The sequence below is a fragment of the Suillus bovinus genome, assembly GCF_016758785.1.
Source record: "Suillus bovinus strain UH-Sbo-P2 chromosome Unknown EDB93scaffold_52, whole genome shotgun sequence".
Classification (NCBI taxonomy): Eukaryota; Fungi; Basidiomycota; class Agaricomycetes; order Boletales; family Suillaceae; genus Suillus; species Suillus bovinus.
The window spans coordinates 146852-174492 of NW_024542108.1; the positions used below are offsets into that span (position 1 = coordinate 146852).

The window sequence follows — 27641 nt, forward strand, 5'->3', positions numbered from 1 at the left end:
TTTCAGTCTCAAACTACACGAATTCCAATAAGCTACCTCTCGCAGAGCTCGAGTTCACTTTGACATCTCTTAGCGGTGGGTGAATATGGCAGCAGTCACAACTTCCAGAGTACTTTGTTCGTCAATCATCCTTTACTGAGCGAACATATAGTTAGTTCTCACTTTTGCAGTCGATATTCTTTTCTTATTCCTCAGTGCAGGCTAGATCATCCTCTTCTTATGGCAGTGTCAGCTCACTCGGCGGACGTCGATTCATAATCGTCATTCGGCTTTTCTCTGCGCGCTGTCTTCAGCGGTGCAAACATTGTTTGCATTGCTATTACCTTACGAAATACACCCTATTCTAGTACATTTGCCTTTGCGTGCTAACTGAGTAGTACGATTCTAAGTTCAGGGTCAGCAATCACTCTGAGACTCGCATGTTTCCTTTAACCTTGCCATTGGCAAGCCACTTTGGCTGAAAACTGTTCATGATGTTGTCTACCTCTTTAGCACAGATATTTCTGCTAATCCTAGTCATCCCAGCGCTTGGTTCGACCGTACCAGCGTCTATCGTGCCGAACAGCCCTGGATCCCTCAACCTCCCTCTCAACCTCCCTCTATCCATAGCCCCCATTCTGTCCACCACTCAGCCTATCCGCGATCCTAATCATTTTGCTGCATTGCAACATCATGCCTGGTGGCTCAGAAAGCCAATATATCAGACTTGAAGGCGAGTCCCTCTATATTACCTTTGTATCTGTTTCATGATCCTCACGCTCTATCTGCAGTCATCAGCGGAAAGAATCTTCGAGTCCCCTCCTGGCGCATTCCCGCTGGCATCTACATCTCCGTTAATTTCGACTCGGGGAGACACTGGAAATCGGCCATCAGTGTTTTATCATCTGGTGAATGTGTGGCGTGGGGGAATACTGTGACTCTGTAAAGTCCATGGTGAACTTCTGACAGGATGCGAGAACTGATCTTTGGTTTATAGATCATCATATACCTCACCTGCGTTGTCATTAGAGATCAGGGCATCCTATGAGCTTGGTCGAATGCTAGGCGGTGGGGAGGTCATCGGAGAACTTGAGGTGTCGTGGGATGAACTTCTCGATCATGGAGACGAGCCATTTGGTGAGTGATCCGCTTCTCATTCATGTACATGTACTAACATCTTCTAGATTTGTCCTGTCCACACGTGCGCGGTGTCCAACCTTCCATCACACTGAAGGTTGCTGTTGTACATGCTTGCGACAATCAAAACGACACACTGTTTGATGTGAGTGGCCCGACACGGTCCTGTTAGCTTTTGCTGATGAAACGTCAACCATAGTCCCTCGTAGACGGCAATATTTTCCGAGACACAGATGCGGGCCACGCACAATTTGCCACATACGTGACAAGCAAGAATGACTCTCACCTCCATGATGCTGTACAGCATTTTCAGTCAGTTCTAGACCAATGTCCGGTCAGCCATCCAGACCATGCAACGGCTCTCACAAACCTCGCGTGGGCCCGCCTTCGAGGTTACATTCTAAATGATCTTCAAGACATTGATACTACTACTTCTCTCTTCCGCGTCGCCCTTGCATTACGTCCGCAGCCCCATCCTGATCATCTGTTATCTCTGTATAATCTCACTGAAGCACTGACTTGGCGCCACAACAAAAAAAGTACTGCTGCCGACATCCGCGAAGCCGCCTACCTCTATTATGAGTTACTGCCTCTCTGTCCAGAGGGAACGTACCTTCATAGCATTGCGGCAGGAAACAATGGTGTGGACTATGTGATCGGCGGATGCAACAATTTTCCAAAAGATCCATCTGATGAAGGCATCCACCTTCGAAGAGTCATCCTCGAACTCTGTCCTCTGGGCCATAAACTCCGTCCCAGAGCCCTCGACAGATTTGCACAAGCAGTTGAAGCCCGCTATTATCAGCATGGCAGCATCGATGATCTTGAGACGAGTATACAACATGGTCGTGAAGCCGTGTCTCTGTGCCTCCAGAGACATGCTAGCCGTGGTACCTACCTCAACAACTTGGCCCTTTCACTCATGTCCCGCTTTCACCACCAAGGCAAACTTAATGACCTCAACGAGGCCATTTCTTTTTACGAAGAAGCGCTACTCCTGTGCCCTATTGGGAACGAATCCCGTGATATCTCATTGAACAACATAGGGGCCGCCCTCATCGCCCGCTTTCATGAACGCGGCGACATTGATGACATCACCCGAGCTATCAACTTCCATAGCGAGGCACTGACGTTGTGCCTACCTGGGCATCCACGTCGTGACACCACTCTCAGCAACCTTGCCCTCGCGCTCAAAACCGGATATGTAGAATCGCATGTCAGCGAGCATCTTGACACGGCCATTGATTGGTATCGCGAAGCCCTTCAGTTAAAACGGCTTGACGATCCAGAGCGCAGTAAAATTCTTCATAATTTGAGCTCGGCACTCTGCATTCGTTTCACGCAAACTCGGAAGAATGAAGATATCGAGGAGGCCATCATTCTTTGCCAGGAATCATTGGCGGCTCTGTCTTCACTACACCCGGACAGGTATTTCAGCTATGGGCGGCTGCAGGAGGCCTATTTGTCTCGCTATGAGATTCTGCACGACCCTGCTGATATGTCGCTCGCAGTGGAGAACTTCCAACTGGCGTCAAGGCACTTTACCCAGGGCTTTCCGAACCGTATTACAGGAGCATATAATTGGACCGTTGCAGCGGAGCAGCATGGTCATGGATCCGCACTAGAGGCCTACAGCACATGCTTCGACCTTCTTGACAGTCATTTTGCAACGCGATCATCGACGATCTCACGACGCGAAGCTTCTGCTGCCTTCTATGATATCAGATCACTACCTGTAGATGCAGCATCATGTGCCATCCGCCATGACAATATACGAAAGGCAGTTGAGCTTGCAGAGCAGGGTCGTGGCCAGCAGTGGTCACTGGCATCTCGACTCAGAACTCCAGTTGAAGACCTCAAGTCAGAAAATCCGACACTGGCGCACAATTACTTGGAGCTGAGCAAACTTGTTTCCAATGCAGCCCAGGGTTCTGTAGCTATCACCGACAGGGCTGCTGCTGATCGGGCAGCAACAGAGTATAGGAGACTTTCAATGCAATGGGAAGCTGTTGTAGCTGAAATACGCGATCTTCGGGCGTTCTCGCGGTTCCTGCTCCCACCTTTGTATGAGGACTTGCAAACAGCAGCACGCCAGGGCCCGGTCATCATCTTCATTGCGAGTGAATACTCATGCGGCGCCATCATCGTCCCGACGTCAGGAGATCCTCATCATGTCCCATTGTCATCTGTCTCTCTGGCAGATCTGACCACACTCAAGGATCGCTTCGCCAGGGCAATACGAGATGCATCTCAAATGACCCCAGCAGAGTCGAGGACGGATCTAATAGTACTGTTGCGTATAATATGGAACGAGATCATGCTACCCATCGTCAATGTCCTCCAGCATGATCTGAAATTAAGATACCACACTCGAATCTGGCTGTGTCCGACTGCAGCTTTCACGTCTATTCCGCTTCACGCGGCCCACCCTTTTCGAACGAACCCAGATCGTTCTAGGGAGCCATGCCTGGAGGATCTCTACATCTGCTCTTACACACCGACACTTTCGGCTCTGGTCAGGTCCAGACAGTTGATGAAGACGCGTGTGCCTCCGTCCTTCGTGGCGATCGGACAAGGTCAACCGGGTGCAGGTAAGGGCAAGGCACTCTTGGCTGTCGACAGTGAGCTCGAGCTTGTCCATAAGCTCATCCCTGCGACAACCCAACGCACCATTATTTCTGGCGACAAAGCTACACGCACAAATGCACTCGAAGCTTTGCAGCAGAACACTTGGGTGCACCTAGCTTGTCATGGCAAGCAGGACCCTGCGCAGCCTTATAATTCCCATTTCGTCATGAAAGACGCAGACTTGACGCTGCTCGATATCATGGAGAGAGACATCCCACATGCCGAATTTGCGTTTTTATCAGCGTGTCATACCGCCGTGGGCGATGAGGAGACGCCCGACGAAGTGATTCACCTCGCAGCTGGTCTGCAGTTTTCGGGGTTCAAGAGCGTCATTGGCACATTGTGGCAGGTGGACGACTCTGTCGCAAAACACATCGTCAAAGCTTTCTACCAGAGTATGTTCGAGAGTTTTAAGAAGGATGGTGGTATGATGGACTGTACAAAAGCAGCCTGGGCACTGAACCGTGCTACGCACGCTGTGAAGACGAAGGTGCCGCTCGAGCAGAGGATGGTCTTCATTCATATCGGTGTATAGTTTCTACATCGTATTGCTGTCGTCTGGTACCTACTATCTACAAGTTGTTGATCTGCAATCTTCTTTCATCCTGTTGTGCAAATCAGGCCTGTTATATTCCTGCGCTCTAGCTATAGCCTATCTCTTTCTTTTGCATGCTCTGTCTACTGCTAATGTAAGCAATGCCAAGGTAGCGGATCTATGCGTGTCGGCGCCAAGTGTCAAACGAGAACTAAGGCAGCGTGCACTCGTGACCAGTGCAACCAGAGGTCAGTGAAAGTTTTTTGTGAAAAGACCCTCCGGATCTTTTGGCCCAAAACATGCGCCCGAACTGAGTAGCAAGGTTAGGTGTACCGTACCTGCATCATCATTACAAAAGTATGAAGTGTATCACCAGTACTGTCATCAGAAACTATAAGTGCGGCACCAAACTAGTCCACGACACCGCTTTGTATGCGTCAGGGGGAAGATTGCGTAAAGTGGTGAACATAAGTACCAAGAGAATGACACGAGTCCCGATGTACAACCAAAAACATCCCGAAAAAATCAAATTATATGCAAAGGCCAAGACGGCCCGTACTAAAGTGAAGAAGGAGAAATGTTCTAGCAGTGGACTGTACGCCGACTGGACGTAATGCTTTACTGAAGCGGGTATTAAGAACTTCACACAATAAAAATACCAAGGTATGAAAGTTATAGCGACAGCACTCATGCGCCATAGCACCTGTTCCCGGTATGTGGTGAAGGCAAAAAACCAAGCCATGCAATGGACGCCGCCAAATATGGATGCCATTAGCAATCCAGCAAGCAGAAGAACTTTTTTGTCCGCATCCTCGAGATTAACGCTACCATCAAATGTTGGAACATAGAACCTTCGAGATGTGGGGATTGACCGAAAACCTAGCAGCTCCTTGATTGAGCGCAAGACTAGAACCATGAAATAAAGGACAGCGACAGCGAGCTTATGATAGTAAGAATGATACTGCTCATCTGGCTTATCTGGCTCATCTCTGTCGCGGAAACTAAGGTTGACATAATCAGCAGCGGTATAATTGTTGAGGCGCATACATACTGATCAATGTGATCCTCTGGCCTTGACTCGGTCAACTTCCAGTACACTGGATGTGTACATTGCACATTGAGAGGCTTGTCCCACCACACAGCATAAGTGAGGAAATTGAGAACTGCAAAAGCGAGTGTTCCCACTTCAAGCTGGGTGGTTTCGAGGCGATAGATGGTGCGAGTGATGAGTTCCATAACAAACCAGGCCGCTTGAAGGATGATCAATCCTTTCGATATCCCATCGCCTTTGCTCTTGTCATGGATCTGGTTTGCCGTTAGGGTAGGGACGTCGATACACTTCTTACGTATCAGTTTGAGAATGTCACCATGCCGTAGTGTACAGTAGGGTTTCCCATCCACATAAAGCATGAAACCACCCATCAGCATAAAGAAGCTGTGCGTCTGAGTCCACGTTGGATCTAGGGATGCACATGAGCTAACGTTGAAGCGAGCGTGAATCCGACTCACCTTCAGATTGTTCTGAGAAATATGCCTTGACGAACTTTTTGACGGACCTCGCAAAAGAGCCAGGGCAACGCAAAAGAAACACCGGCAAAGATGGTACACCTCTAACAAGTGCTGCGAGAAGTTGAAGGAACCAATGTCGATTTCCTGTCGCAGGTACTTCAACAAAATTCATTTCCAAGGACGTTTACAGTAAGCTATGAGATGCAGAGCTTCCAAAAGCACGACTCACTGGGAGACTCGGACTCCGGACAAACGTTGGGATACCCCGCATCATTGAACTCTCTTGTAATAAGGCGAGAACTGAACCATTGACGCATAGCCCATGTGACAATCAGTTCAGGAGCGATTAGTGCCATGACCATCATGCTAAGTCGCCGCAGTAGGATACGACTAGGACTATCTTTAGGATTCGGAATATTAGGATGGATGGCACTGTATATGCATGCAAAAAGAGTGAGAACGGAGCTGGAAATGATAGACCATATGGTTCTGGTCGTGAATGACGGGTCTTTGACACTGTCGCTAGTAGTAGTAGTAGTTGTTGTATTTGTTGTAGGTGCAGCTTGAATGACTTCAACAAGGTAGAGGAAGACGCAAAGAGATAATAAGCGCGTCATTGGATATCACTGTGGGGTGTATCACGGTATGCATCCTGTTCACTGGATCAGAGGTGTTCACTATTTGAATTCTACTGGCGGGCGTCATCTCAAGGCAGTACAATGAGCCAAAGTAGTTCAGAATGGTAATGGAACACCTACTAGCGCCTCGAGAAGAGCGGGGTTTGATGGGGCCAAACTAAATGTGACATGTGCATGAATGTTCCAAGTCGATCACGTACATGTAATAAGCGTCTGTTATATTACCTCGCTGTCTGACTGCAGTTGACAAGGCCAAACGCATGTCCAACAGCAGGATTTCATCTACCTTCTCTTCGGGTCAGACCGGGTCGTTAATGATTCGGCGAGAAGAATTTTCAGCCGAATATGACTCTTCAGTCATGCGTGCACTTCGTGCATATCATAACCATTCCACTAGTAACAATTCGGATCCCCTGGCATTAAAATATTATTTTGTCATGCGTTCCATCACAAAAAATCCATACCTCCTTGCCTTTCGAACTCTTGTCCGAGTCTTCATGAATCAAGAGTTCACCACGTCACGTGTGTTGTGAAAGGCAAAGAGGAAAGTTCCACGCATGTCGCACCACTGCTACTCTCAGGCTATCCGATGTCTGTTCAGGTGCGATTTAGACGACTCATCAGGAATGCTCCACGGGTGATTCGCAGTACTTCGGAATCATAATGAATCGATAAGGCCAAATGGGTACCAGTCGAAATTACTCACGAGGTCCAAGACTCAGCGCAAGTCGTGAATATATTCATTGGTGCGGACAAAGCACACTTGGTCTAGACTCATGACCTGTAGCCTCGCATCACTGGTGGCATCAATCTGGGCTATTTGCTATTTCCCCTCGAGCATTAAGCGCAAAGGGTGGCATGGCGTGCATGTTGAGGTATGTCACTGTCCACGTAAGTGATGCTACCTAGTACGTAGAATGCCAGCAAAAACGAGGCATCATCTTGTTCGGATGATCTTTGCTTGTGAATGAATCTTCCTGCACATATCCTGCTTCCGCATGGTATGGATTGAAGGTAAGCTCGAGGATGTGACAGACGATGTCGAGGAGGTTCCATGCCTGGTGCGCGATCTCGTTGTTAATCATGGCAGAAACACTACATTCAAACCATAGCGCTGGGTCCATATTCTCTTCGTGGTAGAATCCAAGAGCAATTAAAATTAAAATCTACCTAGACCACTCTGTCACACTAGGGCTGCGTTTCGAAGACAAGGCTGATCATAAATTTGTCATTCCTTATAATGTACTCATTTCCTCCAAAAATATAAGTCCCCCCACGATGGCTGCGTGTTTCAAGGACTGATGGTGTTTCAAACTTCAGAACCAAGAATCATCGATCATATCAATCAAGGACACCTGTCCGAATCAACATTGTGTCGATCAAATCTAATGATGTATAGCAGGGTAGTTGGATTGATTACTTGTCACAGCTTGTCAACTTCTGTCGTGCGTGGCTGACATTCTGTAAATCAGTCAGTGAAACGTTCCATCATGATCATCATCCAGCTAAGCATCATAGTGTTGCCGATATTTATCCATCTCAATTGGTTTTCAACTTATTTATAAGAAATAAGAGACTAGCTGACCCCAGGGTAATCAATGCAAAACTAGAAGAAGGGTCAAGTTTCATTCCTCCCATAGGGGAACATGAGGGAGCTCTGACGGACCTTGAGTTGCTCAGGATAAGTGAGAAAATGGGAATCGCCGGTATGCCAGCTGACAGGAAACAGAAAAAAAAAGTTATTATCCAAGATATGTCAGATACGTCCGACAATCGCACAAGCTGGTAAGTAGATACTTGATTGGAAGTAGTAGTCCTAACAGCTGCTCTACTAATAAATGTGACGGTCCATTGTCTCTTCGCAGTAGAATCCAAAAGCAACCAAAGTTTAAAATCTAGGCCGAACTAGCTTCGTCGATGGATTGCTGTGAATCGTAAGCCATGGGATTGTCCTTCTTCACGAAGATACCCGGGTGGAAGAAATTGAGAGTGTAAATGGCGAGAGTCACCATGCCACCATCGAGCCAGTCTACAGCATTGTTAGCATATTCCTAGTGAAGATAGAGACGACGTACCAAAGTAGCGCTCCGTCGAGATCACTGGCCCATTCCATCCATTGGCGAGCTCTATAGTACGGTACACCGATCTAAGGACGAATTTAAGCACATCATCACTGCTGATAACAATATATGTTGAATGCTAACCGAATGAAGATGCAAAGGGTGCAAAAGGCCATGCCATAAATCATAAGTCGCAACTTCTTACTCACAGCACGTTGGCCTTTCTCCAACATGCGAGGCTGTTCAACGTAGCGGAAGGGCATATCATATCTCAAGCGCAAGAGAGTCTCAGAAGCCAAAGCGACATAGAGCACTATTGCAACTGGAAAGCGAAGGACGTGAATTTCAATAAGACAAGTGTTGCGAGATTACTGATCACGCACAAAGTTGAGCAGCAATTCCTCCTAGCATGATGTTCGCGCCCTGTCTCGATGTATAATGTGATTGTCAAACGAAACACGGGATGATGTACATACCATCGAAGCGCTTGTCTTGGTGTTAGCGGCGTGCGCAGCGGATGCTCCTCCCACAGCTTGTACGATCAAGCAAACAATGTCCTACGAGAAGACGAGACATGAAGAATGAACACCACTTAAATGTGCGGTACTAACAAAGCAACAAAAAACAATGGTATCTGCACAGGATTAGTAACTGAACGCTAGCAGCATCAGAGCAACACTAACATAACCTTGGAGTCAGACGGCTAAACTGGGGTCCAACTTGACCAATTATCCTGCCAAGGATGATAAAGTTGGCTGCGACGAGCGGAGTAGGTGCTATTATAGTGCCAACGATCCTGCAGCAAAATTGTTCAAGTGTACATACGAATGATTCTTTTGGATAAACACTCACTGCATCTCATAAGGCGTCAAAAGCTTGGGGCTCCGACTCGACCATAATCTAGCACTCCATCCTAGTATTTCCAGGATACCCGCGAACGTCGCTGTGGGGATCATCCACCATAGTCTATACTTGAGCGCCTGTCCCAAGTGGAGGACTGAGAACATTAAGCCATGACTGTGCATCGTCAACAGTCGAAATCCATACCAGTTGAGATACTGTACAACACCACGAACTAGGGAAGGGTGTGAAATAGATGCAAACTGCACAAACAACACAACTCACAAGGATACAGATCCACTCTGTAGGGACATAGTGATACGGGCCAACAGTGACTGGCACTGCTGACGCACTTATTCGTAAAAGTCACAGAGGGAAATTTCATATTGAGGCACTTACCAGTCGTAGCAAGCACGGAGCCGAAGGACATTGTGATAGAGGGAATGCCTCCAGTGGTGGGTGTTGGACGTTGGACAATGGGAGCCCTTATACACGCCGCGGCAGTGCAAGCATTTCTTCCAAGTAAATACCGGGTTGGAATTCCTGACATGCACGCCGCAGCGTCCTCAAATTAGCCCATCGTGGTGAATGGCTCGGCAATGATATGGTTGAGACCGAGGTTCTAAAATCGTCGATAAGCTGGAATGTGTGATCGGAGATACTGAGTCAGGCTGTCCTGACTGCCGGGAGCTCATGTGTCCCCTGGCTCATCCATTGAACCGCAACGTACCTTTATAATGTAGTATGATGTAGTAATACGAGCACCGTTCATGAAGTAATGGATAGACTCGTGTTTACATAGGGACGATCGAGACTTTGGAAGTGTTTTCATTGTGAAGTGCTGGTCGAAAAGACAGAAGCGTCTGGTAAGTAGGATTTGAATCATGACATATAGCCGCACTCACAATGGCCCAACATGTAAGCCTTTCCTCTTGTCCTGAGAACTGCATGCCACAGCCAAGGCTATATTTGTGGGAAGACATCCAGGTGTCATGCATGTCATGAAACGAGGTCAACAGCGAACATCCATCTTTTATAAGAGAAATTTCCGATTCAAAACAGCTGTTTGCGGTGTTTTTCAATGACCTAGACACCCTCGGAGTCGGTTTGAGCTTTCGAGTTGGCAACAGTTGAGGGTCAAAAGACAGGCGAGAAAATTGACATACCGGCGTGGTAGGTGGCAGCCTGTGCTATTCCTGCCAGAGTTCTATATATATCGAGACCTGCGATGCTCAGGCTAGAATTTTAGACGGCGACCGTGTGCACCTCAGGTATACACGTGAATGTGGTGGTTCAACCAAGTGTTGCTGGCCGAGCGCTGATCAGAGGAATCATAGTAGTTCCGATATTTCCATACTTGGCACTCCCTCCTATTTCATGGCGTAACTGACAGTCTGGCCAGTTCGTCCGTCTCTGCAGCAAATATGGCACCAAATCAAGAATAACACTCTAGCCCGCGATCACACATCGTACAGCCCGAGACTCCCCAACGGTTCAACCGACGGGTCACAGTGTCGATATTGTAATCAACATTATTCTTCCCAAGGTATCACACGAGGAAAGCTCTCCTTGAATACAGGAATTAATAGAAACAGGGACAACAGGTACTTGGCGCGATGCGCAGCTCGCGGCATGGTCGAGGAAAGATAAGAAGAGTGCGTGTCCTTTCAATTCTCTGGTCACTGATCGTTGTCTGAAAGAGGCATGCAACCGCTAGCGCTCACGACCTCAGGTCTGACTTGTGCATCGCGACTCTCACTGAAAATCGAAGCAGACTGTACCGGTGCACTCTCGAAAGTATATACATTTTCGCATCCAGCGTGACAGGCACAATCAAACACCCAAACGACTCGGATGTGTTGTCCCGAACTCACAAGCTGCAAATTTACCGGCAGGGAACAACAGTTGATGGGTATCATACATACATGAAGCAGTAAATTAAATATCCAGATGATAATGATACCAATCACGTACGTAGTAAAACAAGGCTCATAGTTAACGCTCCATATATAAGATACATACAGCAATAACAAATAAAGATTAAATGATACAAGTAGTCCGTGACAAGATCAGATCAACAAATAGAAAAGAGTCACTACTGCGAAGTAGGCTCCATCGCGTCCGTAGGGAAGCGAAGCCTGGCTAACACCAACGTGTCCCAGTCCTTGTCGTCAGATCCACCATTCAACCGCACTGGCGACACTTTACTCGCAAACACTGCCTTTCGGGGTATCTCCTCAATGTACGAGGGCCCGCCCTCATCAGAAGGGTACTCGGTATCTGTGGTGAAGGTGCCCCATGGTCGACCACTCTGACGATCCGAAAAGACGTTGAAATGAGCTTGGCCGTTCGGATGGGAGTGGCTCACGAAGAGCGCATATTCCGGTGCAGACAAAGTACCGAAAACTGTCGGCGAAAGTCAGCATACTCTTTAGCAGGACTGTCAGGGACGCTCACCCAAAATAACGTCTTCTTTTTGGATGGGATGATAAGGAGCATACTCCTTGACAACGGCATTGACATTAGCCTTGAACCATTCTTTTGGTGCTGCGAGGTCCTCTATGAATCGGTACATCGTTGACTCCGAATAAATAAATGCTGCCTTATGACCCGCTCGAAGGGGGAACGGGTGACGCCTCGAAATGCGTTCCCTGAACGTGCGCGCTTAGAACAAACCACTCAAAAATACACTTGCTGTACACTCACGAATATGACCCATCACGATCTATCAGCGGGAATGTCAACAACCCGGAAATGAGCTCAAGCCCCCTCTGCTTCATCGTGCGCATCGAATCAAACTTCTGCCCTCTGGGAATAGGTCCCTCGAGGTATCCGCCTAACGAAGGAATATTCATGATTTTGCTCCCCGCTGTTTGGTGGGGCTTCATGGCGTTGAAGAGCGTGATAAACTCCCCTTTTGGTGCAGAGAGATATCCCACCGCACCCAGCTCGACATGAGAAGGTGACCAAAGTGGTAAGGTAACTGCGAACAGTGCCAGGATACTTGAGAACGGTTATAACACAGGAGAAAAGGACATACGGGAATGATGGAACCCATGACACGACTGCGCTAATGATCTGAACCGCAACTCGTTTCTCCTCTCTGCGAGTTGCTCATCCATCGGCAGAGACAAATCGTACCCCAAGGCAACATGGTGCGAACGACGACGATGTCGAGCCTCCTCCAACGCGCTGTGTTCAAGTTCTGGACTTGACGTGAGATGCGACGAGGCACTACTTATCGAATCACTCTCCGCCAAAGATAATTTGCGAGACGGCGTATATATAGCGATCCCCGAATACCTGCTGTCGGGCATCTCCATATTCCCCGTATGAGCGTCCACGGTAGGTTCCCAATGATGCGACGGATTGCTGCATGGCTGTCCGATTGGATGGAAGGGTTCTGGCTGCGATACACACGATGTCGTTGACAACGACTCCGTATCGCCAGGAACGAGATTTCCCGTACCCTCAGACGCAGTACCAAACTCGTCTCCCACACTTGCATCCTGGTCATTGTCCAACATGTCCTGACCCTCTTGCAGGGTAGATGGAGACGTCTCTGGTAGCTCTTGAGGATGCATGGTTGGGGAGTGATAGGCCGCCTCTGACAAAGCCTTCGAAAGCAGCTCGGCCTGCACTGGGATAGGAGATTCCTCCACCCCTCCGTGATGCTTACGAAGTCGCCTGAGCGTCGCAGCAATGTGTGTAAACACAGGACGTTGCTCTGGATCCCGAACCCAACATTCCTGAATGAGAGGTTCCACAAGTGAAGTGATGGGTGTCGAGGGAATCTCGGCACGCTTGTTTTGGTCTGTGAAGGTGTTAGTAACGTGTGTATTGTATAGGTCGGGACTTACATTGGACAAGGAATGCAACAAGCTTGTCGTCGCGATGTCCGTATGGAAGGTCGCCCATACCAAGAATCTCGATGCAGCAGATGGAGAACGCATAGACATCCGTAGCTGTCGACAACTTCATGGGTCCATCGAGTAGTTCTGGTGCTTGCCAGCGTAACGTCCCGTCTATACGGAGCTTCAGTCGAAGGAAGAAGGATAGAAGAGAGACGAGTTAAACGCACTGATAATGGGCTTCCTGCTCCCACTTGACGCCTCCCACTTCATCTCGCTCTGCCCAAAGTCAGAGATGACACACCGCCCGTTGTCATCAACCAACACATTCGAAGCCTACACAATCCAAGCTCAGACTTGAAATTTATATACCGGGTAATGATCAACACTTACCTTGAGATCTTCATGCAACACATTCTGATCATGCAAGTACATCATCCCCTTCGAGATGTGGTGCATGCACCGGAGAAGATCCACATCACCCTTGACACCTGCACTCGGAGGAGTCAACGCGCCCCCTTCACCAACTCTCCCCTTCCTCTCTCGCAACCACCCCACCAAACTCCCGCCGCCACAATACTCGCTCACGATGAACCACGGTCGTTCACCTTGCGCGCTGCTCGCACCCCACATTCTCAACACGTTCTCATGCTTCAGTTTCCTCCATATCTCCACCGCTTTCCTGAAGAGGGGTGCAGGGGTGTGAAGCGAGAGGACTTTGATGGCGACACGCCGCCCAGACCAGCTCCCAAGGTAGACTTTGGAGAAGGAGCCCCTACCGATCATGGTCAAGCGGTCAACTTCGTAGCTGTTCATAAAAAATATCATTAGCTTAGTCAACTTTGCTTAAACGGAACTGACTCTAGACGTACCGGGTAATAGTCCAAGGTGGTAAATCCCAGGGAACATCCACATCTTGATCCTTTGCCTTCTGTAGGGCAACGCTACTCATCCTCGTCATAGCCTCAATCCCAGTCTCCATGAACACTCTCTCCAGGCCTTCGTCAATTACGTCTCCCCCTCGTCTTGCATTAGCCTCCCTTTCCCTTCTCAAAGTTTCCTCAGCCCTCCGAAGCGCCTTTAGTGCCTCGGGCACCTCTCCAGGGCGCACTTCTAGTACCTGTAACACCTCGTCGTCCCTTCGAGCACTAATGGCACGTTGGAGTGTGCTGTGGAACAGTGCACGATCTTGTTCTCTGTCAGAAGCATTTTCGGCAATGTGAAGGTCCTGAAGCTCAGTGAGAGGGGAGATCGGAGCATCGGAGGGTGAGACAGTGTTGTCAGTTTGTGTTTGTGTGGATTGGAGTGCGGATAATGGTGGATTCTGTGCTGGAGGACTCCTGCTTATCCCAGGTACCGCTGGGAGAATGTCATGCGGTTTAGGAAGTGCTGATATCTCGACCCTTGGGGTGCGGTCTAGGGAAATGGGTAGGGTCTGTGACGAGGGAGATGCATATATAGGTGGAGGAGTGTGCCCCTGCGCATGGTACCCAACGCCAAGATGCGTCTCTCTCGCGAGGCGTTTACATTCTTTGAGGATTCTTAGTTGGATTGAAATCTACATCAAATCAAAGTTAGATGGACTTTAACCGAAGATGGAAGCAAAAGAGCAAAAAAAGACACTCACGCTAAACATCTGCATCGCATCGCCAAGCGCCTTGTCGCATGCTTGAATTTCCTGCTGGATCTCGTCGCTACGCAGAAACCGCTTGATGAACGGACGACGGTTGAGCTTCAGAAGGAAGTCATACACCTAGAGAATGAGTATTAGCACCCGAACAAAATGACTGCTCGATCTACGACGAAATCAGAGCACAGCGATACTTACCATCTCAACGCAGTCGTTCAGCTTCCTGACGGGGCCTTGCATCTCCTCTGCCAGTCCCACGACATCAGCATTTCCATTTTGACCTTGCTGAGACTGCATATCCCTCTCAGCATCTGCGATCTCAGCGCGCACAGAGTAAATAGCCAGCGCACAGCGTTCAGTAAGGCGGAGACATTGCAGGCGGTTGGTCTGTTGAAAGCCATTTAAGTTCTATCTCAACCTCTGCTCCGAATAGAACCAAAATGAGAACAAACACTTACCTCTACTGCATCTACGGCCTCCCACACTGCCAGTAAGGTCCTCGCAGCTTCATGGAGCCCAGGAATAGGTGTAAGTTTGGCGACGTCACCAAGAATCATAAGGGAGGTTCGAAGCACAGGCGAGACAACCGTTGCTGCGGATGTCACTGATAGTGAATACGAGATCAGAGAAATCCAATTTCATCTAAGGAGGACTCACCCGTGTACCAAACCTTCTGGCTGGTCCCGATCTTGCTCTCTGTACCCTGGTTATTCTCGGTTATAGGACCTTTCTCGATACCCCAAGCTGCCTCTACCGCTTTACCATTGCCCTGCTCAACGGTGGCACGAGCAGCATGGCCCTCCATCGCAAATGCCTTTCCTGTTTCTGAAAGGTCTGCGAGCTCAGAAGTGGACAGTACCGCATTCAACGCTAAGGATACGTTCTGTTGGGAAGGATACACATGAGCACATCGTCCTGCTGATTTTGAGCTCAAACGAAAGAAAGGAGAGATTTTGAATCACTTGGTTGAGTTCTTCGTCCAGTGAGAACCGGAAGACGACACGGAATTTATAAAAGTACAAAATAGACGGAACTCACCTCCCTCGCCCGACGCCAACTATCACTCTCCTTACTCCCCTTCTCCTGACCTTTTGTGCTTTGACGACCAGTGATCTTATCATACCATGATTCCAGGTATTTACTTCGAGCTTGCGGTGTAGGGGTGGAAGGCTCCTTGTGGGGTGCATCTTGAGCTTTCCCTTTTCCTTTCCCGGGATAGGTAGGTTTTTCTAATGAGAGTGAGGTCACCAGTCACAGAGAAAAAATAAGAGAACATACGAGGGAGTGTCGAAGATACTGCTTGATTCGGCAGCGCAGGTGCCTTGCCTTTCGTAGGCGATGACGAATCAAGGGACACGACCAAAGGAGGGACATCTAGGGACTTTCCGTCCCAAGTCTCCATTGAGACAACAAGACCCTCTTCAACTTGCAGATCAGTCTCGCTTGCAGAGACGTTTGACCCCAAATCAACACTGAGGGAGTTGGGAGACGACTTTGGAGATATCTTGAATAGATTCGGCCAATAGCTATGTTCCATGTCATCCCTCCGCAGACTCTCTTCGATTCCTATACCTAGTGACCTGAGGGTCTGCGGATATACATGTGGAATAATGGGGAGAGTAGGCGATACAAGGGTGTCATGAGTAGTATCGGGAGATGATAACAAAATTGAATTATCGTTCCCTCCATCTTCATCGCTGAAGCTCTCGTCGAGATCGTGGATTTGGATACCATCACGGGAAAAGGAAAGAAAGTCGTTGGACCAAGGAGCGGGAGACAGATCATTGGGCGACGAAGAAGATAATGGAGTTTCCCGTTCAGCAAAATCATGTGACACCGGGAGACTTGAGTCCGACCCGGGCGCAAATACTACTGGGTCTCCGAATATGCTTCTAAGGAAGGGGACACTCCTCCCTCTTGAAGGAGAGACGGACCTTCCCCTCTCGCTTGAAGGTGAACGTGACCACCATCTCCTAGGGACTCCATTCGGTGGTGTTGTATCTCCGTGGGGTTCACGATGCTGTTGTCCTCGTAGTAAGTAACGATGTAAATCTGAGTGTTCGTTCAAAGACATAGGGCTAACACACGCTGGAGGTGACATCCTATCTGTGGGTGATGGCGGTGCCGACGAGGCCTTTCCGTCATTATGGTGATGTAGAGTCAGTATGACAGATGGGGTGGGGAATGTATCGAATCTCGTGTTGGCCGGTGACAGAAGAATGGAGTCATGAGGTGTGTTAGCACTCGTGTTATTACTTGCATGACCTCCACCGCCTTGGGAGAAACTGGACCTGATTGGGATTGGATTGAAGTGTCTGGTATAGTCATCGTCGCGAGATGGACAGGTGGTGCTATCTCCTGAGGATGAATGCACACTGTGAAGAGGCTCTGGAGGGAAAGCGGAGAATTTTTGAATTTCGTCTGCAGGGGGTAAGGATTGGGTGGGGAAGTGCGGTGATGATGAGGTAGTAAGACGAACTTCAGGGACACCTGACGTGGTCTTGGAAGGAAGCGTACTCATTGTCAGTTGGCAGTTGCTACTGTTCAGCGTCAATTAGCATCTAGGATTATAGGATCGTGTTGTGAATGGTGTAAAATGAATGAATGGTTATTTATCAGACAGACACAGCAAGCAGCATGCAGAAATGTACCCTATGCAGCTCAGGCGAATCGGTTGTTAACGTTAGGCCCCCGTCAGGACATTCTTGGCAGGTGCAACCGCTTGTTTGTGTCCGTTTTCATTTTTAATCATTTTTTTGCTCCCGCAGAACTTTCCAAGTCCTAGCGCGCGCGCGGTGTGAGCGGTTTCAAGTTGATCATGATGAGAGCCAAGATCACGAGCAGCCTTGGATGCAGTGTTTCATCTGGTCGTCGTACCTACTACTGACGTCACTTAAGGAACTTTTATTTCATCCATCAAGCTGTGCATCACGATCAAACCGGTGATCTATGCGAGTTGTGATATTTGAATAGCCACTTGGACATCCTCGGATTGACCGAGCCCAATATCATCGTACGTGTTGTCACATCAAGTTCCAAGTACACGACAACTGATCACCGGCGCATCACTTCCGTCACCACAGCTTGCCAAATGGTACCGCAATACCTGCGGCTCTTTGAGCACAGCGTCCGCATCTCCTTGTGCCAAACAGAGTTTAAATCTCACGTCGCACCACAGATCTGGTTATTTGAAATACTCATCTTTCTTAAGGTTTCAAAAGACTAGGCCCTAGCGTCTTTCTGAGTTGGAATGCGTCTACTCAATAAGTAGGTTACTCTTTCCTCAGTCATCATTCACTGGGATTTTGTCGGCCTCCGACAGTTATGCGCTCATGCTGTATTACAATACTCATGTCAAGCTCATGTCCCACAGCATCGGCGTTGCCTAGCACCAGAAATATGAAATGCAACCTGAATCCCCACAGGAAACAAATACAGCATCACGCTCCAGCGCAGTAACATCATTGATACAGTCAATGCGCGTGAGTATAAAATCCCATCGCCTACCTACAAGTAGACCCCAGTCAGACGTCTCACGATCAGTCACCCTTCCAATCGCTCGCAACCAAAGATTTTGCACTTTAAACATGCTAAGCTCGCATTGCAGGGCGATTCAAGTTGCCACTCGGCCTGTTATGTATTGATACGTTAGCTAAAGAAGTCAGATCAACATACGCGTCGCTACGTTCACTGGTCACTCACTATTTGAGTTTTTCACCCTTTTATGAACTTTTCTCGACGCTTGGACGATCCGCCACGCTACGACAACGTCAGACAAGTTTCTGATCCATTTCTAAACAAAAATACGATTAGTTTGCACCTCTTACCAATATTCAAAACAGTCACCCAAGAAAAACAAGCCTTTCTCGCTTCACGCAAATTCACTACGAGAAAACCAAGCGATTGATCTTCTTCCGCGACTGCTACCAATCGTTTCAAATTCTCCTTTTTAAACCCAGCGAGCAGTTGCCGAAGTTCGCTGCTAGGATAGGCCGAAGAAATGTGCGTACCCCACCAAAAAACGTGCATACTGGTGTGCATGGTGTGCTGCTCCATATGCCGGTCCTGTTCGTGTCAGCAAGTTAAGGCAGCGACATGCAAGATGCTCGTGAGCATGAGCCTCGTTCACGTGGTGTTCTTTCGAGCGACGAGGATCCTTCATAAAGTCGTTGAGCGAAGCGTGGTAAATCTCGACGTTTCCAACTCCATCGGGTGGATTCAAGATCACGGGTGAAAATATTTCCAGCATCACACCTAAGCTCTCCTTATCCGCGTGGAAGAGTTTTTGGAGGTCTTTAAGAGTGAGCGGTTGAACCAGATGGATAATGGACGCTAACATCCGGCAGTGTAAGGCTGGATTCTCCGAAGTTGCAATAATCTGTCGATAAAGCTGGTCTATGTCAGCGCCGACATTTGACCTCTCGCGAAGTAAGAGATCTAGCCTCTGCTGAGGATATTGGCCGATTGGAGATAAAAAATTGACGGCCATAGCAGCATAGACAAAAAGACCGCCTGCCTTGAAGGCCAAGGTCTCGAATTCAGCCTCTGACGGCCAAGGTCTCGGAGGCCATCCAAAAATGTCGGGACGACTTGTCCGTATGTTTTCAAGTGATGCTCGCAGAAAGAAACGAACATCTTGTACAACATCTGCATCACGTGTGGTGAGTGAAATCTGGCGGACGCTAGGTGGCATAGCCGCGCGTATATGAGCCTCGGGGCGACTCGTAAATATCAGGTGAACGATAGGCAAGTCTGGGCCCGAGAGCATCTCCATAAAAAGCGTAGCCAGTCTCGCCGCCTCTTCAGAAGAAAAGCATTCATCAAGAGCATCGATGATGATGACATAAGGCGTCTCTCGACGAAATCTCAACGTGTGCAGCGGATTGATAACCAGCTCCCGCATCTGGTCAACACGCGATTTTTCAGACGATAAGAGAATCTCGTCTTTCTCGATCGCTTGCGTGATATCGCCCCGAATGCGCGGGAAAGTCAGTGCGAGCTGGTATGCGATGGTAGGAATAATCTTGCCAGCAAGTTGTGCATGCTTGTGCGAGAAGAAGAAGAAAGTGGCGGCAAGTCTTCCACCTCTTTTCATCTCCTCAGCTATGGTGAATGCGATGGACGTCTTTTCAACGCCGGCGAGGCCATTGAGCCAGATATTCGTTTGATCGTGTCGGTCGAGGACGCTTCTCAGACTCTCCCGAAGCGCAACTCGCGTGTTCTCCATGCATCGTAAATGGGGCTGGCGTTTTTCAGAGTCAAAAATACCGCTGTGTTCTACGACACTGCATAGACTCCTCCGTGCGTCGTTAGCAGACGATGTATGGACTTGGAGGTAAGCCTGTTAGCACGATTCCAGACAGAGTGGGCAGATGAGAACTTACTGTAATCCATTGTTAGGACGCTGCGAGCGACTGCCTGGGACAGATCCATATATATATGTCATGGTTATGTCAAGCAGAGCGCTGAGGCTGTGTCAACTGTCCAAGGCCCTGCAATATTAATGTCGCGTCGAAGAAAAGGAAGGTCATTGCACATAGTTTTGTTCCCACCTGACCTGAACAGCCGACCCAAGTCTCATGCTAGTGCACTCCTTCCTTGGAGGGAGATTCAAACATGGGTATAATGAACCAATGAATCACGGACACGTCACTAGGTAGTTGAAGGATTACCTTGCCTAACATAGAATCGAAAATCATACCTGTGACTTATTAGTCAGCTAATTTCTTTGAATTAGACATCGACGATCGGCTGGCAAAGACACAACGATGGCGCTACCTCTCAACAAGACTCGACTGTTATACTTGGAGACCGAACCACACAACAGCGCTACAGCCGAATTGTTCAATCTCGGCGATCACGTCGGGACAGTCGTTCAGGTCACCATCAGAAGCAGAAATCCAAGGTAACAAGAGTGTTACAAGACAACTACCGAGGATAACTTCAATTTTATCTTCTTTTTTCCAGTCCTTCGAAGGTGGAACTAGCCATATTTGCTATAGAGCAGCGCGATATCACGGTAAGTACGCATCCTTGGCGCATGCTGGCGAGCTCGGCCAAACCTGAAGTCACTTACATATTCGATTCATATCTTGGCAGACGGCTATAGAGACACTACTTCTTGGACACGTCAATGCCAGTTCCGACTCAGAGAAACTCCCAAAACGCGTGGTCATTCGAGAAGACAGGCTACTGGGATACGTTCTTGTTGGCGGTAAGGAGCTGCATCTTCTGTTTTGTTTGTCCATCTCGTTACAAACCCAACTTTTCAAATTCACTGTTGGGGCTAATTGTGTTTGTTGGTGATTTGCAGAGCGACGGAAATGGACGTACGGACGACGCAAACAATTCTACTGGGGCACGCATCCGTTGAGGAGTGGCGAAGACAAATGGATATTCTACTTCGAGACCACGAAATTGCAGGATAACTACCCAGGGCGTCGAGTCTGACATTGTTTTCGTAGACCATGGGCACAACATATCGAACTATCAGCAACATCGCTGTCGCCCAGCTGTGGCCCTCTGGAACATAACTGATGCGAAGGAACTGTCGGCATTGTATTCCATCATGTTGTTCACACAAACTGTATCTAGCCAAATGGCCTGTAATAAAGTGTTCTTTCCCTTGTCTGTGCATCATCTCCTACAGTGAAAGACTTTGATTTGAACTCGTCACTCATATCCGGGCTCGTTCGTGGTTTCCTCATAGGAATGTTATCTCACTGAAAGAAACAACCCGAGTGTATCTTTATCGTCGAGGATTTCGCATGTCTTGCACTTCTGAAGGCGAATATATGCGTACACATGTCATCATTATCATCGATCATAATACTAAAGTAACCGGAGCATTCAGAGCATACTGCTAGAGATGTCCACCCACCCCTGGAACAATGCGGGAGGTTCATGTCGTGCAGACCTTCCCTGGAATTCACGACGCCCTGGCTTATATCTCCGCGGTATGGCACCCATTTTGGACGTGCTGCTTTGAGATTGTGTGGGTGTATCACACACCACTATTGATTCTGATTGTGCGGGAGATGTTGAGAAGTCGGCTGCGCCCTTCAACGGCAAAGATGAACTTGCGACAACGGAATCCCGAGTATTCTCTATGACAACGACAATGTTAGTGTTGCCACAGCTCATAGTGGCTTGGGCTAACAATTTGAGCATTGTTAGCTGAATAAAATTTCTAAAATCTTGAAAATATTTGTCTAAGTGGATCAGGGGCCCGGGAATCATATTGCGTGTGCTGGCGTTCGCCCTTTGAAACTTGAAGTTAGCCTGATAGTACGCTCGGAATTTCTCCGCACCCGTCAGTTCGCGCTTCTCTTTGGTGGTATGAAATAAACTCTTGTCTTGGTGTGTCTCTGAAACTCGGATGTCCTCTTTGACGTACGTTGGCTGGTCACTTCCGTTCAAGAAATTCTCAGCGCTTACTGCAATCATACCAGCGTCTATACCTCGCCGAACAGCCACTGACAGCCTTCCATAACGATATGGAAATACACGTGTAGCATGACCTGAACCCTCGCAGGCGAACTCTATCCACAGTGTTCATATCCTTAACCCCCTTCTTCCCTTTCTCATTCCGTCCCCTACTCAGCCCATCCTCGATTCTCATCAAATCGCACCATCATGCTTGGTAGCTCAGAACACCGATACATCAGACTTGAAGGCGAATTCCACCCTATTACCCTTGTATTTTTTCCATGATATTCATGCTCTATTTACAGTCATCAGCGGAAAGAATCTTCGAGTCCGCTCCTGTCGCATTCCCGCTGGCATTTACATATCTGTCAAAGTCGACTCGAGGAGGCACTGGAAATCGGTCACCAGTGTCTTATCATCTGATCGATCTGTAACGTGGGGGAATACTGTAACTCTGTAAAAGTTCCTGTAGACTTTCTGACGCAATGCGAGAACTCATCTTTGGCTTTATAGATCGTCGCATACCTCACCTTCGTTGTCAGTGGAGATCAGGGCGTCCTTTGAGCTTCGTCGAATGCTAGGCGGTGGAGAGGTCATAGAGAAACTCAAAATGTCGTGGGATGAGCTCCTCGATCATGGAGATGAACCATTCGGTCAGTGATTCGCTTTTCATTCATGCACATATACTAACATATCGTAGATGTATTCTTCCCACGCGTTCGTGGTGTCCGCCCTTCCCTCACGCTAAAGGCTACTGTTGTACATGCTTGCGACGATCAGGACGGTGCACTGTTGAATGTGAGTGACCCCAGGCTCTGTCCTGTTGGCTTTTTCTGACAGAATCCCAACTGTAGTCCCTCATAGACTGCGAGATTGCTCGACACACAGACGCGGGCCACGCACAATTCGCAAAATACGTGACAAGCGAGACAGTCTCTCACCTGAACAATGCTGTAGAGCATTTTCGGTTGGTTCTGGGAAAGTGTCCGGTCAGCCATCCAGACCATGCAACCGCTCTCACCAACCTCGCGTGGGCCCGCCTTAAAGGCTACAGCCGAGATGATCTTCAAGAGATCGATGCCACCACTTCCCTCTTCCGCGACGCCCTTGCATTGCGTCCGCAGCCCCATCCCGATCATCCCTTATCTCTATATAATCTCACCGAAGCGCTGAATTGGCGCCACGACAAGAAAAGTACTGATGCCGACATCCGCGAATCCGCCCAACTCTATCATGAGCTACTGCCTCTCTGTCCAGAGGGCACCTACCTTCGTAGCATCGCGGCAGGGGAAAATGGTGTCGATTATGTGATCGACTGAATGCAACGATCTTCCAACAGACGCATCTGATGAAGGGATCCACCTTCGAAGAGTCGTCCTCGAGCTCTGTCCTCTAGGCCATCGTCTTCGTCCCAGAGCCCTCGACGAGCTTGCAGGAGCAGTTAGAGCACGCTTTATACAGCATGGCAGCATCGATGATCTCGACACGAGCATAGAGCTTCGTCGTGAAGCCGTGTCTCTGTGTTCCGAGGAGCATGATACCTACCTGAACAATTTGGCTTACTCCCTCATGTTACGCTTCGAACACCAAGGCAACCCTAATGACCTCGACGAGGCTATCTCTCTGCATGAAGAAGCGCTACGCCTGCGCCCTCTTGGGCATGAATCTCGAGATTCCTCATTAGACAACCTAGGGGGTATCCTCCTCGACCGTTTTAAGAAACGCGGCGACATTGATGACATTAATCGAGCTATTAGCCTCCTTCGTGAGGCACTGACGTTGTGCCCGCCTGGGCATCCATATCGTCACACCACACTTAACAACCTTGCCCTCGCGCTCAATACCAGATATAAAGAATCACATGTTAGCGAGGATCTTAACGAGGCCATTGACCTGTTTCGCGAATCCCTTCGGTCAAGGCCGCTTGACGATCCAGACCGCCATGTAAATCTCCACAATTTGAGCTCGGCGCTCCGCTCTCGTTTCACACAATCACAGAAGAATGAAGATGTCAAGGAGGCCATCACTCTTTGCCAAGAATCGTTGGCGGATCTGTCTTCACTGCACCCGAACAGGTATTTCAGCTACACGCGGCTGCAGGAGGCCTATTTGTCTCGTTATGAGATTCTCCACGACCCGGCTGATTTGTTGCTCGCTATAGAAAACTTCAGACTCGCTTCAAGGCACCCTACTCAAGGATATCCGGATCGCATACTGGAGGCCATTGACTGGGCTTACCAAGCAGAAGCATATCAACATGACTCTGCCCTTGAAGCATATCAAATGTGCTTTGAGCTGTTCGACAGCCATCTGACGACGCGATCATCCACCATCTCACGGCGCGAAGCTGCCGCCGCCTTCCATTATGCCAGATCACTGCCTGTCGATGCAGCATCATATGCTATTCACTACGACAACCTTCAACACGCAGTGGAACTCGTAGAGCACGGCCGTGGCCAGCAATGGTCACTGGCATCTCGACTCAGGACTCCAGTTGAAGCCCTTGAGTCGGCAAATCCGACACTAGCCCACAATTATTTACAGCTGAGCAAGCGCGTTTCCGATGCCGCACAGAGTTCTGCAACCATCACTGACAGAGCTGCTGCTGATCGGGCAGCAACAGAATATAGGAAATTCGTAAAGGAATGGGAAGATGCTGTAGCTAAGATACGTGATCTTCCGGCGTTCTCGCGATTCTTGCTTCCACCTTCATACAAAGACCTCCAAGAGGCAGCGCGCCAGGGCCTGGTCATCGTCCTCATTGCGAGTCAATACTCCTGCAGCGCCATCATCGTCCCGACCTCAGGAGACCCCCATCACGTTCCCTTTCCATCTGTCAGTCTCGCTGTTATGGTTCTACCCTTCACACTTTACTTTGTCACAGTGTCACCTTTCACACTGACACCTTTTCACCTTTCACCTCTTCACATATGCACCACTTCACATCTTCACATATCACAGAACATTCCACCACATTCCACGACCTTCTATCGTACGATACTTCTACGATTATTCCTATTGGATGTTTACATTGTAGCTCCGCTTCAATACTCGTATATAAGACCTGTAGATACTTCATGTATTCTCTAACTTGACCTTGCCAAACATACCTGGCTCGTGTTACGACTGGGATAGTTCTGCTGTTGCCGGTCAAGATAGACCTGTCGGGCGAACAGTTCGTCGGCCTTCCTAATACAAGGAAGGTTTCTGGTGGTTCCTACTGCACGAGCCGCGGCTTCTATGCAGGATCAGCGGCGAGTGGTTTTAGCACTTCTGCCTAGGCGGTGAGTGGTTTTAGCACTTCTACCGCAATCAAAGGTTTCAGACTAAGACAGTGAGTGACTGCCTTAGAATCAGAGTTCAGGCTACTAAGGGTGGAGACCTTAGTAGATCAGGATTCAAGGGGAAAACCCAGTAGATTAAGTTAAGGGATACATCTATGGTACATGGGGTTTATATAGGTAAAAGGAAGCGGCGTAGCCGCGACAAGAATGGTAACAAAGATAGGAAAAGAGTACGACCTATCAAGATAGTAAAGATAGGTGAAACCGCCATGCGGCGCAAGATAGTATCTATGTTACAATCAAGATAGAAGAGGAGGCGGACAGCCCGCTTGATAAGAGAACGGCCGAGTCTAGATGAGTCTAGAATCGGTGGCATGGTTACAAGAAAAAGGAAAATGAAATAGGAGTAAATGTTATTGTAACAGCTCGCAACCTATTCTTTGAGTTATCTCTTAGCGTGGGTTGGATCGTAACACTCGCAGATCTGACAACACTCAAGGATCGCTTCGCCAGGGCAATAAGAGATGCATCTAGGATGGACCCAGCGGAGCCGAGGAAGGATCTGATGGCGCTTCTGCGGACAGTATGGGACGAGATCATGCTACCCATCGTCAATGTACTCGAGCAGGTCCTAAAAATAGAGCGCCGCTCTCGAATCTGGCTATGTCCAACTGCAGCTTTCACGTCCATCCCTCTCCATGCAGCTCACCCCTTCAAGACAAAACCAGATCGTTCTAAGGAGCCATGCCTGGAGGATCTCTACATCTGCTCTTACACGCCGACACTTTCGGCTCTGGTGAGATCCAGACAGTTGATGAAGAAACGTATCTCTCCATCCTTCGTGGCGATCGGACAAGGTCAACCAGGGGCAGGAAAGGGCAAGGCACTGCTGGCCGTCGACAGCGAGCTTGAGCTTGTTCATAAACTCATCCCAGCGACAGCCCACCACACCACCATCTCTGGCGATGCAGCTACACGAGCAGGTGCACTCGAAGCTTTGCAACAAAACAACTGGGTGCACCTCGCTTGTCATGGCAAGCAGGATCCCGAGCAGCCCTACCATTCGCATTTCGTCATGAGAGACGAGAATCTGACGCTGCTCGATATCATGGAGAGAGACATTCCACACGCCGAGTTTCGCGTTCTTATCAGCGTGTCATACTGCCTGTCGGGGATGAGGAGACGCCCGACGAAGTGATTCACCTCGCAGCTGGTCTCCAGTTTTCGGGGTTCAAGAGCGTGATTGGCACGCTGTGGCAGGTGGACGACGCTGTCGCAAAACACGTCGTCGAAGCTTTCTACCAGAGTATGTTCGAGAGTTTCAAGAAGGATGGTGTGATGGACTGTACGAAGGCGGCCTGGGCACTGAACCGTGCTACGCACTGCTGTGAAGACGAAAGTGCCGCTCGAGCAGAGGATGGTTTTCGTTCATATTGGTGTGTAGCTCTACATCGTATTGCTGTCGTCTGGTACATATTCGCATGTTATTGATTCGCAATCCTTTTTCATTATGCTATACACATGACCTTGATATCTTACGCTCTAGCTATCTGATTTTCGTATACTCTGTTGTATTTTTGTCGCCTGGAATGTTTACTAAAGTTCTTGTGTGGTCGACTCATTTGTAACTTCGTTCTTTGCTTGAGTACTTAGTAGCTGTAGGAGCCGACTCACGCCTTCCAGTCACAGGAATTCTTCAAGTTTAAAGTGTCCAAGCCTCAGGCTTTCTGCACTGTACAACCTCGACGAATCACCACTGATGCATTCCAGAAGCAAGGTCAAGTCAATAGCAAAGGCAGAATACTTGACGTCTTGTAGACACACATACTATCAGTACGTACGTTCGCTGTATAATTGAACAAGACCTCAAGATATATCGAATGTTCTAAAATTTGACTGAGATCTTCTCCAGTCTCGAGCATTCCCTTGCTTCGGGTTCTGCGATTGCGTGGGTGAGGCATAAAACAAGATATAAATAATCACCAAATCAAATATTTCCAAAGTCTACAACCACGAGCCTCCATACGACTGCAGAAGATCTTCTGGAATTGCGAAACATACTCAAGGTCCACGAGCGTGGTATGCACCAAGATATATGATATCTTGCCGTGGCTGAAGCCCG

At 48.6% G+C, this 27641-nt stretch overlaps 8 protein-coding genes across 8 annotated transcripts; 4 read left to right on the forward strand and 4 right to left on the reverse strand.

The window, feature by feature from the left end:
- The first annotated feature begins 373 nt into the window (after positions 1-373).
- EDB93DRAFT_1162772 (uncharacterized protein) lies at positions 374-841 on the forward strand. Its single transcript, XM_041450093.1, has 2 exons — positions 374-712; positions 771-841. The coding sequence occupies exon 1, from the start codon at positions 471-473 to the stop codon at positions 708-710; it is 240 nt and encodes a 79-aa protein (XP_041305105.1). The 5' UTR covers positions 374-470; the 3' UTR covers positions 711-712; positions 771-841.
- Positions 842-934: 93 nt separating this feature from the next.
- On the forward strand, positions 935-4475 carry EDB93DRAFT_693049 (CHAT domain-containing protein). The gene is made up of 3 exons (XM_041457115.1): positions 935-1116; positions 1164-1261; positions 1316-4475. Exons 1-3 carry the CDS (start codon positions 1038-1040, stop codon positions 4277-4279), a joined length of 3141 nt encoding a protein of 1046 aa, XP_041305106.1. The 5' UTR covers positions 935-1037; the 3' UTR covers positions 4280-4475.
- Positions 4475-6572, reverse strand: EDB93DRAFT_693085 (uncharacterized protein). Its single transcript, XM_041457116.1, has 5 exons — positions 6547-6572; positions 6018-6493; positions 5789-5962; positions 5331-5739; positions 4475-5280 (listed from the first exon to the last, which is right to left on the reverse strand). Exons 2-5 carry the CDS (start codon positions 6403-6405, stop codon positions 4671-4673), a joined length of 1581 nt encoding a protein of 526 aa, XP_041305107.1. The 5' UTR covers positions 6406-6493; positions 6547-6572; the 3' UTR covers positions 4475-4670.
- A 1749-nt stretch (positions 6573-8321) lies between these two features.
- On the reverse strand, positions 8322-9756 carry EDB93DRAFT_1252962 (RTA1 like protein-domain-containing protein; the record flags this gene model as incomplete). Its single annotated transcript, XM_041453365.1, has 11 exons — positions 8322-8455; positions 8502-8572; positions 8631-8808; positions 8870-8909; positions 8963-9043; positions 9098-9120; positions 9170-9282; positions 9339-9483; positions 9534-9561; positions 9612-9670; positions 9726-9756. 11 exons carry the CDS (start codon positions 9754-9756, stop codon positions 8322-8324), a joined length of 903 nt encoding a protein of 300 aa, XP_041305108.1.
- Positions 9757-11421: 1665 nt separating this feature from the next.
- On the reverse strand, positions 11422-15104 carry EDB93DRAFT_1241944 (uncharacterized protein; the record flags this gene model as incomplete). The annotated part of the gene is made up of 11 exons (XM_041451949.1): positions 11422-11732; positions 11784-11977; positions 12033-12309; positions 12367-12729; positions 12796-13140; positions 13187-13351; positions 13408-13513; positions 13571-13985; positions 14050-14735; positions 14805-14930; positions 15006-15104. The coding sequence occupies 11 exons, from the start codon at positions 15102-15104 to the stop codon at positions 11422-11424; spliced, it is 3087 nt and encodes a 1028-aa protein (XP_041305109.1).
- A 3508-nt stretch (positions 15105-18612) lies between these two features.
- Positions 18613-20517, reverse strand: EDB93DRAFT_693306 (uncharacterized protein). The gene is made up of 2 exons (XM_041457117.1): positions 20192-20517; positions 18613-20135 (listed from the first exon to the last, which is right to left on the reverse strand). Exons 1-2 carry the CDS (start codon positions 20238-20240, stop codon positions 18790-18792), a joined length of 1395 nt encoding a protein of 464 aa, XP_041305110.1. The 5' UTR covers positions 20241-20517; the 3' UTR covers positions 18613-18789.
- Positions 20518-20533: 16 nt separating this feature from the next.
- EDB93DRAFT_1162827 (uncharacterized protein) lies at positions 20534-21435 on the forward strand. The gene is made up of 4 exons (XM_041450094.1): positions 20534-20712; positions 20775-20826; positions 20907-21021; positions 21121-21435. The coding sequence occupies exons 1-4, from the start codon at positions 20576-20578 to the stop codon at positions 21255-21257; spliced, it is 441 nt and encodes a 146-aa protein (XP_041305111.1). The 5' UTR covers positions 20534-20575; the 3' UTR covers positions 21258-21435.
- A 1410-nt stretch (positions 21436-22845) lies between these two features.
- Positions 22846-27618, forward strand: EDB93DRAFT_1298115 (uncharacterized protein; the record flags this gene model as incomplete). The annotated part of the gene is made up of 12 exons (XM_041454639.1): positions 22846-22888; positions 22936-23033; positions 23090-23531; positions 23575-25070; positions 25197-25227; positions 26002-26502; positions 26562-26955; positions 27066-27120; positions 27203-27296; positions 27338-27356; positions 27432-27471; positions 27523-27618. The coding sequence occupies 12 exons, from the start codon at positions 22846-22848 to the stop codon at positions 27616-27618; spliced, it is 3309 nt and encodes a 1102-aa protein (XP_041305112.1).
- Positions 27619-27641: the final 23 nt, after the last annotated feature.

Coding starts and splice junctions, on each gene's coding strand:
- EDB93DRAFT_1162772 (XM_041450093.1), top strand. CDS start 471: ATGATGTTGTCTACCTCTTTAGCACAGATATTTCTGCTAATCCTAGTC.
- EDB93DRAFT_693049 (XM_041457115.1), top strand. CDS start 1,038: ATGCTAGGCGGTGGGGAGGTCATCGGAGAACTTGAGGTGTCGTGGGAT. Junction 1,117..1,163: donor TCATGGAGACGAGCCATTTG/GTGAGTGATCCG, acceptor AACATCTTCTAG/ATTTGTCCTGTCCACACGTG. Junction 1,262..1,315: donor AAAACGACACACTGTTTGAT/GTGAGTGGCCCG, acceptor CGTCAACCATAG/TCCCTCGTAGACGGCAATAT.
- EDB93DRAFT_693085 (XM_041457116.1), bottom strand. CDS start 6,405: ATGACGCGCTTATTATCTCTTTGCGTCTTCCTCTACCTTGTTGAAGTC. Junction 5,963..6,017: donor TCCGGAGTCCGAGTCTCCCA/GTGAGTCGTGCT, acceptor AAACGTCCTTGG/AAATGAATTTTGTTGAAGTA. Junction 5,740..5,788: donor TTTCTCAGAACAATCTGAAG/GTGAGTCGGATT, acceptor GTGCATCCCTAG/ATCCAACGTGGACTCAGACG.
- EDB93DRAFT_693306 (XM_041457117.1), bottom strand. CDS start 20,240: ATGGATCTGTCCCAGGCAGTCGCTCGCAGCGTCCTAACAATGGATTAC. Junction 20,136..20,191: donor CGTCCTAACAATGGATTACA/GTAAGTTCTCAT, acceptor CTTACCTCCAAG/TCCATACATCGTCTGCTAAC.
- EDB93DRAFT_1162827 (XM_041450094.1), top strand. CDS start 20,576: ATGGCGCTACCTCTCAACAAGACTCGACTGTTATACTTGGAGACCGAA. Junction 20,713..20,774: donor ATCAGAAGCAGAAATCCAAG/GTAACAAGAGTG, acceptor TCTTTTTTCCAG/TCCTTCGAAGGTGGAACTAG. Junction 20,827..20,906: donor TAGAGCAGCGCGATATCACG/GTAAGTACGCAT, acceptor ATATCTTGGCAG/ACGGCTATAGAGACACTACT.